The 13,715-nt window shown below is 42.1% G+C and overlaps 1 protein-coding gene across 1 annotated transcript; it reads right to left on the bottom strand.

The window, feature by feature from the left end:
* Window positions 1-1,030: 1,030 nt before the first annotated feature.
* LOC130071657 (zinc finger BED domain-containing protein 5-like) lies at window positions 1,031-3,222 on the bottom strand. The gene has a single exon (XM_056236519.1). It carries the CDS (start codon window positions 2,945-2,947, stop codon window positions 1,031-1,033), a length of 1,917 nt encoding a protein of 638 aa, XP_056092494.1. The 5' UTR covers window positions 2,948-3,222.
* Between the last annotated feature and the right edge of the window lie 10,493 nt (window positions 3,223-13,715).

Here is a 13,715-nt window from a genome sequence, read left to right as displayed (position 1 = left end):
CACATACAGAGCGTTCTCTTTAGTCTTTGCATAGATGCAAAAAAAGCTTTTGCAGTTCATATAATGCAGCGGTTCCCAAACTTTTTTTCCTGCGCACCCCCTTCTATTTCCCAACCGGGTTGGCGCACCCCCAATCCCCACTTAAATAAAAACACGCAACAAAGCTTTGTTTTATCGCCATATAAAGACTCATGTTTAATCATGCGCAAATAACCAGAACACGCATGACAATAACAACATCAACAAAGTGAGAAAGTGAGAAGTAATAGTAAATAGTTTAGTCAATAAAATAAACAAATAGTATACAGCGAATAAAATAGTCATGAATAGTATAATTATATAATATCATAAGTAGCCTACAATAATACAATCATAAAAATATTTAAAATAAAAGTTTCAATATAATGCAACAAAGCTACGCACACAATGTTTCTTTTATGCGGCTGAAAATAACCGTGCTTTCTGTTACTGAGCCTGTGTCTGTCACTCGTCCTCTTTAAAGTGAACTTTAAGAGGACGAGTGACAGACACAGGCTCAGTAACAGAAAGCACGGTTATTTTCAGCCGCATAAAAGAAACATTGCAGCAGGCTAGGCCTATTAAATGACCGTGGAGCTAGCATCATCATCATCATAACACAACGGTTATAGAAATTAGAAAGACAGTAGAATTAAATTGCAATGAAGTTACAAACGCTCCACAACATTAAAGAGAATAGGCTCCGAAATAGATAAAATAAATAAAAAACGAGGATCAATCTGAAACTTTCCAAGTGCGACAATAAAATTAGCCTACACACGATCCACAACATAATTAACAAAGAGTATAGGCTCAAACATAAAATAAATTAAAAGAGGATCCATCTGGAACTTTTCAAGTGCAGCGCAAAAGTCAGCCTGCAGAGAGAGAGAGAGAGAGAGAGAGGGAGAGAGAGAGAGGGAGGAGTTAGACGGGGAGGAGGATGTGTTAGTATTATTCCCAGTAGGCCTTATATACATGTGTAGCAATAATATCAAATTACTTACCCATATTAATGCGACGGGTGGGCTTGCATCTTGGCACAAAGCTCTCCGAAGTTTGGCGCAATGGAAGACAGTTTAAGCCTCAATTCCTTCTCAACAGCATCCAGTCTTTGCCGATGTTTAGTTTTAACTGCTGCCATAGCAGAGAAACCAGCCTCGCAGAGATAAGTTGTGGCAAAGGGCATCAAAACTCTCAAGGCTTGCTTTGCCAAGACTGTGTATGATTTCAGTGACTCGGTCCAAAAATCCACAAGTGGCTTTCGTTTGAACTGTAACTGCAGTGCTCCATCAGATGACAGCTCGATCAGCTGCTCCTGCTCGTGAAATGACAGCTGTGGGACGGGCAGGGAAACTTCAAATGGATTGCGAATCCAAGCGCGAAATGTGTCCATAGGTGGGAAGTGTTTCCGTAGCTGCTCGGCGAGTTGGTTGAGGTGTTCAATTATGAGACTTTTTACATGCTCACCCAGGTCCATGTCATTTTCCCCTAAGAACTCGTGAAGCGTAGGGAAACACGGGTGTGTGTTCCCACTCACACAACTCGCCCAGAACCGTAGCTTCTTTATCATGGCCTCAATCCTGTCTTGTGTGTTGAACACAGTTACACTGACTCCCTGCAGACTTAGATTGAGTTCATTCAGAGCTGAGAAGATGTCCGCTAGATAGGCGAGCCTTTTCAGAAAATCTTCGTCATGCATACTGGAGGCCAAATGAAACGGATTCTCCTCAAAAAACTGCTGCAATTCGTGCCGGAGTTCAAAGAGCCTTGTCAGCACTTTGCCGCGGGACAGCCAACGCACCTCTGTGTGCAGCAGCAGTGATTTGTGTTCACTGCCCATCTCATTACATAACAGTGTGAATATTCGTGAATTTAGCGGACGAGCTTTAATGAAGTTCACCAGTTTGACTGCGTCGTTCAGCACTGCAAGTAGATCAGCTGGCATGTTTTTGGCTGCGAGGGCCTCTCTGTGAATACTGCAGTGTAACCAGCTGATTTCCTGCCCTGTTGTTCGGGTAGCAAGGGGCCGACAGAACAAAAAATCTTCTTGTACTGTTCCTTCAAAATGGTAACGGACATACAGAAGAAGATTGGCCAGATTTGCAACATCTGTAGACTCGTCTACTTGCAGAGAGTAAAACTCACTTTTCTTCACACGGCTGACTAGTGTAGCCAGGATGTCTTCAGCCATGGCATCAATGCGGCGCGACACAGTGTTATTGGACACAGGAATCATGTCCAACTTTTTTGCCTCTTTCTCTCCAATCATACACTCCACCATCTCTTTGGCCGCTGGCAAACACACGTCTTCGGCGATTGTGTGCGGCAGCCCCTTTCTCCCTACTCTGTAACTGAGCAGATATGAAGCCCGTAATGCGTCTTTCGTAGACCCAACGCATGAATGAAACTGCATTTTTTTTTGGCTTTTCTGCAACTCCTCCAACTTTGCTTTAAAAAATAAAAGGGGCTTTTGACTTAAATTGCCATGTTTCGTGTGCAGGTGACGACAGAGATAAGACGGCTTCAGACAGCTGTTTGCTAAAACTTCACTGCACAACACGCACTGAGGTTTCGGGCAATCTGTATCGCCGATCCAAGTGAAGCCCAGACCCAGATAATTGTCATCATATTTCCTTCTTTTTTTACCCGTCTGGTGTTCACTCTCATCACCTCTTTTTTGCCATCTCCTTCCCTCCTCTTCGGTTTCCGCCGGCGCATCTTCGGACTCCCGCTCATTTTCTTTCTCTATTCTCTCCGTCTCTGTTGCCTCCAAATCCTCACTCTCTCTTGGTCCCTCTCCCCCTTCGTGACTAACAACTTTATCACAAGAAGTCCCACTTGACAGTTTCCCTGATTTCAGCCAGTTAAGCATATTTATAATATATATAGTATTTGTATGGAATGAATGAAACGATTTGGCGCGCATATAGCGGCAGTCAGTGCATAAAAGAAGAGAAGTGCGTAGAAGAAGACATCAGCTGTCTTCTTCTACGTTTTTATCAAAAACTAATAAATTATAGTTTTTTTTTATTTAAAATAAAAGCGATTACAAAGGAAATGTTTACTGTTCATGATTTTTTTTTTTATTGAATGGAAAAATCTTACTTAAAAAAACAGACCGCCATTACATTTTTCCTCTCGCGCACCCCCTGGTGGCAGCTCGCGTACCCCTGGGGGTGTGCGTACCACACTTTGGGAATCCCTGATATAATGTAACGATAGTTACAATACAAGGATGATGCTGCGTTAAACTGGACAAACTTAATCGCAAGCGTTAACATTGACAGCACTTGTTAGCAGTATATACAATAAGAATCTCATTATTTGAATGTGTGAACATAGCCCCTCTCTATGAATGAAAACTTTATACCCTATCCGTCTTCTGCGCAGTTTCTTCATATTACGTTTGTACAGAATAACACAAAATTAATCAAATACCAAATATTGCAGTACGAAATATCTCCATGCTGAGCCTTTTTTGCACTTCCTGATTTCTAGGGGTGTAACGATATTCGAACCGAACCGAAAAACCGCGATACAGAACACACGATTCGAATCGCGATACTCTCATTGCAAACCGAACACGCCCCGCCCCCTGCTAATCCCGGCCCCGCCCAGCCCGGCTCAATGGACCTCATGTCTTGTGTACAGTACACAACAAATTCAGTTTTGTAGCCTAACCACCATTAACACCAAATAACAAGCTCCGTGTTTTGTTACTTTCGATAATAAGCAAGGTGTAATCTTTCAAATTCTGTCTATTTGATCACGAAATTCAAACAATAAATGGCGTTTTGGCGCTCTTTGATGTGGCGTGACAGATCGCTGTATGCCTACTAAGCTCCTCATTTCAAGCGGCAGCGCGGGTAAACGCGATCATCTCTTCCTCAGTTACAGAATGGACACCTGAAGGTATGTTGAAAGATGCAGTATACTTACTGAAAGGCATCATAATTCGTGTAATCGCTCAATCAGTGTTTCAGCAGCGGAAAGACGTCAATAAAACAGCATAGCTTGTCACTAGCATTATATTTACCTCAACAGGCAAGTGATTCAGTGTCCACAACTTTGGTTCCTATAAATGAACTCTTGCACTAAATAAATGCACCATGTTAGCCTATATATTATATTTTACTTAACCTGTTAATGATATCTTGATTATTTAATGTATGTTTAAAATATCTTTCATGAAAATGACAACTGTGTAAAGTATTATATTTCAATAACAAATTAGAGTAAAAACACAAGTTAATGCAAAAACTGCCTTATGTTCAGTTTACATGTTTTCATACAATGTGTTGTGTGTTGATTATTATATCTAAAAAATAAATAGCATCTGATTTTAGGTTAAAACTCTAGGCTACAACCTTTAATGTTATAGTAATTAGCAGATTTTTTTTTAATCCTTGTGAAACGTTTAATTGTAATTGGTTTAACGAAAAAATTATCTTTGTCTTTAAATTAATTCACTGTTTAAAAAAAGAAAGAAAAAAAAAAGCAATTTTAGCTTTCTAAACCGAACCGAACCGAGACGTCAAAACCGTGGGAAAACCAAACCGTCAATTTTGTGTATCGTTACACCCCTACTGATTTCCCTACTTGACAATCCTTGTCCAATGAATGGATGACCTTAGCACACGTGTGGTTTTGTTTACAAATTTTGGTTCACTTGCAAAAAGAGCAGTGTGAAAGCGAACCGTACCAAAAATGAATAAATAAATAAATTATTTGGTCCGGACCAAAGCAAGTGAACTATCGGTCAAAAACTAACTGTTTTTGGACTGTTACTGTTACAGTTTGCAGCTTTTTTATTAGCCATGTTTCAGGCTGTTTACTTTCTATGTAGGCTATACACTCTGATGTTTAACATTTTCAAATAAACTGTGAAAATGTGTCAAATGAACTTTTTTACCAATGGAGTCTATTTGTGTCATACAGTAAGATAGACCCACTGTACTCGTAATAGGACATTCATTTTTGAGAGAACTACTTATTGTATTAAGCTGAAATTTTGAATTTTGACTAATTAGGACCTTCTGGCCCCAACAGCAAATAATATTTCATAAAGTTATGATGGACCCACTGTCCTCGCATGAGGACATTCTTTTATGCAAAAACTACTTCCTGTACAAAAACAAATTTTAGTTATTATACTTATTAGGTCCTACTTATCCCAAATAGCAAGAACATTTATAAAATGCACACCAGGAAAACTCTCGGGTCTCAGGAGGTTAAATGGGTATCGAGGTTTGCATGTTGACTGAAACATTTTCCACACTGAAAGCAGGTGAAACTTCTAGATCCTGTTTTCCGAGCTCTTTTTAGTGGAAGTCTTTTGAGTCTGTGAGCAAAAACATTTTTCTTCAGTTATTAAATCATGAGGCTTCTCTTCCATTTCATTCTTCTCTCCTCTTTCAGCGCCATCAGGTCTAAGGTGAAAAAAGACAAATACATGTTAACCCTAGTTTAAATGTACAAAGTAAAAGACACATCTCGACCAGTGGTTAGGGTTGCCAACCGTTCCATATAATACATAATCTTCCCATATCTAGGAAACAAAAGTAGCGTTCCGTATTAAAACCCAAATGGAACAGAGATTGTCCTGCATAGGTAGTAATGTATATGGCTATATGCAGGCATACCACCTAGTTTTAAAGAGTTTTTGCATATACCCTCCTGGTTATGAGAGAGTTGACAGCTCCAAATTCACAGCAAGTGTTAATTCCCTTCACTGTGTGTTTTCATTTCAGCATAATCATGTAGTCACCATTTGCCCAAACTCTTATTGTTAAAGGATTAGTTCACTTTCAAAAAAAAAAATTGCTCCAAATTTAGCACAATGGTGCTGTTTTCCATTAATAATTTTTAAATTTTTAAATATTTTAATTCTAACCCTAACCACCATCACTACTCCTCCACCTACCAGCACCCAAACAACATCACTGCTCATCCACCTACCAGCACCCGACCAACATCACTACTCATCCACCTACCAGCACCCAACCACCATCACTACTCCTCCACCTACCAGCACCCAACCACCATCACTACTCCTCCACCTACCAGCACCCAACCAACATCACTGCTCATCCACCTACCAGCACCCAACCAACATCACTGCTCATCCACCCACCAGCACCCGACCAACATCACTGCTCATCCACCTACCACCACCCGACCAACATCACTACTCATCCACCTACCAGCACCCATCCAACATCACTACTCCTCCACCTACCAGCATCCAGCCACCATCACTACTCCTCCACCTACCAGCACCCAGCCAACATCACTACTCCGCCACCTACCACCCAGCCACCATCACTACTCCTCCACCTACCAGCACCCAGCCAACATCACTAATCCGCCACCTACCACCCAGCCACCATCACTACTCATCCACCTACCAGCACCCAGCCAACATCAGTACTCCTATATAAAATATCTTCTTATTAAACTGTCTGGACACTGACAAAGTTCTCAATGCTTCGGTTTGAAGGTAGGGACCCTCATTATGCTACCGTGTTAGTGTGGGGCTATTTTGAGCCTTGTTAGTGGTATTAACAAGCGATTTTTATTTGTCATTACTCTATGCCCAATATACTAGCGTTATACTAGCTTTATAGGCTAAGCTGTTTTTAGAGATAAAAACTATTTACATTCGATAATCATGAAAACAAATCTCAGATAACTGTTGACTAGGTAAAAATGTGTAATTAGACCAAAGGTTCATTTTGCGCCGGAGTTCTCTTTTAACCAAACAACAAAGGACAAAGAAAGAAAAAGAAAAAAAAACACTAGTCTTGAACTAAAAAAAGAATATGAATACTATGCAGTATTATTTATTTGATTAGCCAACTTTATTAAATTGAATAACTGAAGAGGACTGTTTATTTCATTTGTATCTTTGTTGTATTGTATTTATTGGTGCTTTTGCTTGTAATTTGATTGTTTGGTTTTATTTTATTACTGGCTGTTTACTTTAAAAATGTAGGCTATTAAATTTATATTAGTAAAGCTAGTAGTTTTAGCTGGGAAATCAAAATTGCAATAGAGAATTTTGAATTTTCACTACTCTCAAAATTGTGTCATGGCAAGTAAAAAAAAAAAAAAGTTTTGCCCTGTAAATTTTCTTGAGTCACCGGCCATTGGCAGGTGTGGCAAAAAGTTAGTTTTAGGCCCTGCTTATAATATGAATAGGGCTCAATGTTAAGTATGAAGTAAATAAATTGTGATATCTGGTTAAAAAGAATCAAACACGAATTAAACAAAATACAAATCGACAAAAAAGTGCAATAAACTTGTCAGGGTTGTGGTGCGGGTTGAAGAAGAGTCTGAGGCAAGAAGGCTCCAATTTAAACATTTACTGATAACAAACTCAAAACAGGTACAGGCAGGCAAACAAAACTCATACTAATACCACTATACATAGACGACGACCGACAAAGACTGAATGAACAGAAGCAAACTAAATACAGAGACAAATGAACACTAACGAGGTGAAGACAGGTGACACAGATGATGATGACGAGGGACAGGTGGATAATGAGGGAGTGAGTACAGGTGTGGAGACAAGGAGGATTCTGGGTAGTGTAGTGAAGATGACTAAGACAGACAGGTGCAGACGAAGACTGTGACAGAACGCCCCCCTTCAACAAGGCGCGACCTCGCGCCGTAGAACATCAATGGGGTGGGGGGGCGGGCGCCCTGAAGGCTGGCCAGGGCGTGGCCAAACTGGGACGGGAAGCCTCCAGGGCGGATCAGGAAGTGCAGGCGGCCAGGGCGGAGCAGGAAGTGAAGGCGACCAGGGCGGAGCAGGACGTGGCCAGGGCGGAGCAGGACATGGGCGTGGCCAGGGCGGTGGAGACCCTTCGGGCGGCCATGGCGGTGCGGACCCTTCGGGCGGCCATGGCGGTGCGGACCCTTCGGGCGGCCATGGCGATGGAGGCCCTTCGGGCGGCCATGGCGGTGCGGACCCTTCGGGTGGCCATGGCGGTGCGGACCCTTCGGGTGGCCATGGCGATGGAGGCCCTTCGGGCGGCCATGGCGGAGCCCTATGGCCCCCCCCCAAAAATTGAATGGGGAGAGTGACAGAGTCATTACTAGTCTCTGGGCTTGACGGAACCAGCGGTGAAGGGGTCTCTGGGCTGGACGGAACCAGCGGTGAAGGGGTCTCTGGGCTGGACGGAACCAGCGGTGAAGGGGTCTCTGGGCTGGACGGAACCAGCGGTGAAGGGGTCTCTGGGCTGGACGGAACCAGCGGTGAAGGGGTCTCTGGACTGGACGGAACCAGCGGCGAAGGGGTCTCTGGGCTGGACGGAACCAGCGGCGAAGGAAGCTCAGGGCTGGACGGGACCAGCGGCGAAAGAAGCTCAGGGCTGGACGGGACCAGCGGCGAAGGAAGCTCAGGGCTGGACGGGACCAGCGGCGAAGGAAGCTCAGGGCTGGACGGGACCAGCGGCGAAGGAAGCTCTGGGCTGGACGGGACCAGCGGCGAAGGCTTGATGCAGGACGGATCTGTCTCAGGCTGGGCAGGCATGACATGAATCATCTCAGGCTGGGCAGGCTGGACGTGAATCGTCACTGGCTGGGCAGGCTGGACGTGAATCGTCTCTGGCGCAGGATCAGCGGGCTCTGGCGCAGGATCAGCGGGCTCTGGCGCAGGATCAGCGGGCTCTGGCGCAGGATCAGCGGGCTCTGGCGCAGGATCAGCGGGCTCTGGCGCAGGATCAGCGGGCTCTGGCGCAGGATCAGCGGGCTCTGCTGGATCCGGGGTGAAAATGGACTGCGTGGCGAAGATGGTTGGAGGCATCACTGGGGTGATGGTGATGCGGAGACCTCTCTCAAACAGGATCCTGATGAGGTAGTCTGTTAGGGTATGACCCGCCGAGTCCATCTTTTGTTTGGTCGGTCGTTCTGTCAGGGTTGTGGTGCGGGTTGAAGAAGAGTCTGAGGCAAGAAGGCTCCAATTTAAACATTTACTGATAACAAACTCAAAACAGGTACAGGCAGGCAAACAAAACTCATACTAATACCACTATACATAGACGACGACCGACAAAGACTGAATGAACAGAAGCAAACTAAATACAGAGACAAATGAACACTAACGAGGTGAAGACAGGTGACACAGATGATGATGACGAGGGACAGGTGGATAATGAGGGAGTGAGTACAGGTGTGGAGACAAGGAGGATTCTGGGTAGTGTAGTGAAGATGACTAAGACAGACAGGTGCAGACGAAGACTGTGACAAAACTAGACTCTTAAACTTAAATGATTACAATTAATGAGGTACCTTTAAAAAGTATGATTTATGAATGCTTTAGACTACAGTCCTAGCCATGGTTTCTTTAAAAAGAAGACACTAAGGAGGTTTTGATCAAGTATAGCAAGTAGTAATATAACTGAAATATATATACAGGTCCTTCTCAAAAAATTATCATATTGTGATAAAGTTCATTATTTTCCATAATGTAATGATAAAAATTAAACTTTCATATATTTTAGATTCATTGCACACCAACTGAAATATTTCAGGTCTTTTATTGTTTTAATACTGATGATTTTGGCATACAGCTCATGAAAACCCAAAATTCCTATCTAAAAAAATTAGCATATCATGAAAAGGGTCTCTAAACGAGCTATTAACCTAATCATCTGAATCAACTAATTAACTCTAAACACCTGCAAAAGATTCCTGAGCCTTTTAAAAACTCCCACCCTGTTTCATTACTCAAAACCGCAATCATGGGTAAGACTGCCGACCTGACTGCTGTCCAGAAGGCCATCATTGACACCCTCAAGCAAGAGGGTAAGACAGAAAGAAATTTCTGAACAAATAGGCTGTTCCCAGAGTGCTGTATCAAGGCACCTCAGTGGGAAGTCTGTGGGAAGGAAAAAGTGTGGCAAAAAACGCTGCACAACGAGAAGAGGTGACCGGACCCTGAGGAAGATTGTGGAGAAGGACCAATTCCAGAGCTTGGGGGACCTGCGGAAGCAGTGGACTGAGTCTGGAGTAGAAACATCCAGAGCCACCGTGCACAGGCGTGTGCAGGAAATGGGCTACAGGTGCCGCATTCCCCAGGTCAAGCCACTTTTGAACCAGAAACAGCGGCAGAAGCGCCTGACCTGGGCTACAGAGAAACAGCACTGGACTGTTGCTCAGTTTTGCATGTCATTCGGAAATCAAGGTGCCAGAGTCTGGAGGAAGACTGGGGAGAAGGAAATGCCAAAATGCCTGAAGTCCACTGTCAAGTACCCACAGTCAATGATGGTCTGGGGTGCCATGTCAGCTGCTGGTGTTGGTGCACTGTGTTTTATCAAGGGCAGGGTCAATGCAGCTAGCTATCAGGAGATTTTGGAGCACTTCATGCTTCCATCTGCTGAAAAACTTTATGGAGATGAAGATTTCATTTTTCAGCACGACCTGACACCTGCTCACAGTGCCAAAACCACTGGTAAATGGTTTACTGACCATGGTATTACTGTGCTCAATTGGCCTGCCAACTCCCCTGACCTGAACCCCATAGAGAATCTGTGGGATATTGTGAAGAGAAAGTTGAGAGACGCAAGACCCAACACTCTGGATGAGCTTAAGGCCGCTATCGAAGCATCCTGGGCCTCCAGAACACCTCAGCAGTGCCACAGGCTGATTGCCTCCATGCCACGCCGCATTGAAGCAGTCATTTCTGCAAAAGGATTCCCGACAAAGTATTGAGTGCATAACTGAACATAATTATTTGAAGGTTGACTTTTATTTTTATTTTATTAAAAACACTTCTTTTATTGGTCGGATGAAATATGCTAATTTTTTTAGATAGGAATTTTGGGTTTTCATGAGCTGTATGCCAAAATCATTAGTATTAAAACAATAAAAGACCTGAAATATTTCAGTTGGTGTGCAATGAATCTAAAATATATGAAAGTTTAATTTTTATCATTACATTATGGAAAATAATGAACTTTATCACAATATGCTAATTTTTTTAGAAGGACCTGTACATCACTTATTTTTGAGATTAGGGACAAAACGTGATTTAGAAGTTAGTTACTATTTAATATTACATTATTATAAACTGATATATTTGTTGACAAAGGTCTCAGTTAATTAACCATGTAAGGGAACAGGTATTAAAAATGTACATTTATTCACTCTATAACTTTATTTGTGTCAACTTTGTCAGATACATTAAAAAGCATGCTATTTTAATTTGATCCATCCAACAACAGCGTGAAGTCTTTATGTATTACTGGTGTTTAGTAAAGGAGTTGAGTGAAAAAATACATTCTCTATATTTTTTTTTCCTGGGTTAGGGTTATTATGAACAATCCAGTTCCTACATTCCTTAACCCTTGTGTTATGTTGCGGGTCAATTTGACCCGTTTCGATTTTCAAGTTGTTGGAAATACTGGTTAACCTTTGTTTTTTTTGTTTTTTTGATATTTTGTGACTTTTTCTCATTTATCATGATGAACATGCATGCAAAGTTTCAACATGCTGATGTGTTTTGACATATACAAACAAAATTACTGTTACGTTCGTGATGTTCGCGGGTCAATTTGACCCTCATAGGCAGCCATTCAAAAGCAACTGTACAGACACAAAATAAAAACATTTATTTTCTGTATGTCAGGGCACTTCAACTCCAGTTCTAACGTGCAAGTGCATCTAAAAGTGCTCTAACCCTAACCAAACACACTTGAAAAAGATAAAATTACAGTGTTCAGAATTATTTGCAAATTACAGATGAAAATCTGTGTCAGACACAGATAATAAAATAACCTCTCATTTCAATATTCAAAATATCTAAAATACCTAGCTTTTAACCAAAACTTTTATGTAGGATTTTCAAAGGCAGATTCACAGAGCCAAAAAATAAATAAAAAACATTTATTTGATGTATGTTTTTGTTATGTTTGGTTTCTCACTTCCCAGTGAGTGAATAATGAAACTAGGAAAATAGGTCTTAGGAAACTAGGGAAAGTTAACTTAGGAAAATGAAAATTTTTCATTATACAGCTATTTTTCTGTTCAGTTACGATGTTCAAAGCATAAAATGTAAAAAAAAAGGGAAAAAAAATATATGCAAAAAAATCAGTATACTGTTTATTTTCCAATTTTGTCAAAACAAAATTGTTTTAAAAAATGTTTTAAAAACATTTTCATAAATCATATTTTCAGATCATGGGCCCTATCTTGCACCCAGCGCACGATCTGAAACGCAAGTGTCAAAGCGCAAAGCGCAAGTGACTTTGTGGGCGGATCCCGGCGCTGTTGCTATTTTCCCGGCGGGATAAATGCCTCTTGCGCCTGGCGCAAATCTAAAAGAGGTTGGTCTGAAGTAGCTTCATTATTCATAGGTGTGGTTTGGGCGTAACGTGGAATAAACCAATCAGAGCGTCATCTCACATTCCCTTTAAGAGCAGGTGCGCATGTTGCATGGCGGATTGCTATTATAACGGCGGATTCACCAGGCGCGCGTCAGGAGCGGTTCACAGCCGAGGAGACCGACGTTCTTGTCAGGACCGTGAAAGACAGAGAAGTGGACGTTGTATTGCGTGTTTTGCGTGCACCTGTAAACTATGGCATAAACCCTCATGCAAACACCCTCAGACGGCACTGTTTATTGACTGTCTGAAGTAGAATGCATGCAGAAATAACAAGAAATTCAACGTTCAAATCAGACTTATCTATCTATCTATCTATCTATCTATCTATCTATCTATCTATCTATCTATCTATCTATCCATCTATCTATCTATCGTGGGTGGGTTTCTCCCATCCCCATACAAATCAGCGTCGGTTAAACAGGCGTGGGAGGAAAAAAAACTAAATTTTCATGGACACCACAATGATTTCCCTCATGTGTTAATATTTTTCCTTGTTATAATGTATGATTTGCAAAAATAAAAACTGCTGCATCTGTGTTGATGAGATAATCAAAGTGTATGCGCGTTGTGCACCCGCTACATTATGGCCAAGCATGCGCGCTTAAAATAGCATAATGAACAACGCGCAACGCGCCACTGACTTTAGACTAGGTTTTTTCTGGTCAGTGGCGCAATTGTTTTATAGAACAGCAAAATAGCATGAGGGAAAGTTTGCGCCGGAACACGCCTCCTCTTTGCGCTGAACCGCCCCGGGGAGCGCAAGTGTATTTCTTAGTTAACCGACGTGCGTCTGTGGAGGGAAAAGTCCGCTTTGCGCGGGTGCAAAATAGGAATGATACATGCGTCAGTGTACAAAGTCATTTGCGCCGAGTGCAAGATAGAGCCCATAATGTTTTTGTAATGTTTGACAAATCCTGATATTAAAAGTTTACAGTTTGTATCTAAATCTTTGTTGTTTTTCATAGTGTGATTTTTGAGGAATTGTATTGAATCCAATTAGGGTCAATTTGACCCGGTCCATAAGGGGAGTACACAGAATTCGAACAGAACACAAGGGTTAAAGGTGCCATAGGTGATCAGGGAAATGCTAACTTTAGCCTGCTAGCATTGGAAGCTTCCTACCCTCCCATCAAATTGCCATCCAAAGCCACGCTTCCTCCAAAACACATGCACAGACCAGAAGCGAGACGACCAGAGACAACGTTATTACATCGTGTCATTCACCGGTGAGAATACTTCACAGTACAGTGAATAAAAGTACTACAATAATGAACACAAACGACTTTTTAAAAACGTGCAATC

Source organism: Rhinichthys klamathensis, unplaced genomic scaffold (genome assembly GCF_029890125.1).
Source record: "Rhinichthys klamathensis goyatoka isolate OS25496 unplaced genomic scaffold, OSU_Roscu_1.1 h1tg000452l_1, whole genome shotgun sequence".
Lineage (NCBI taxonomy): Eukaryota > Metazoa > Chordata > Actinopteri > Cypriniformes > Leuciscidae > Rhinichthys > Rhinichthys klamathensis.
Note: the sequence above shows the minus strand (reverse complement) of the source record. Positions and strands in the feature narration are given on the sequence as shown.

What these genes read in the sequence shown, in the direction of transcription:
- LOC130071657 (XM_056236519.1), bottom strand. Translation starts at nt 2,947, where the DNA reads ATGCGCGCCAAATCGTTTCATTCATTCCATACAAATACTATATATATT.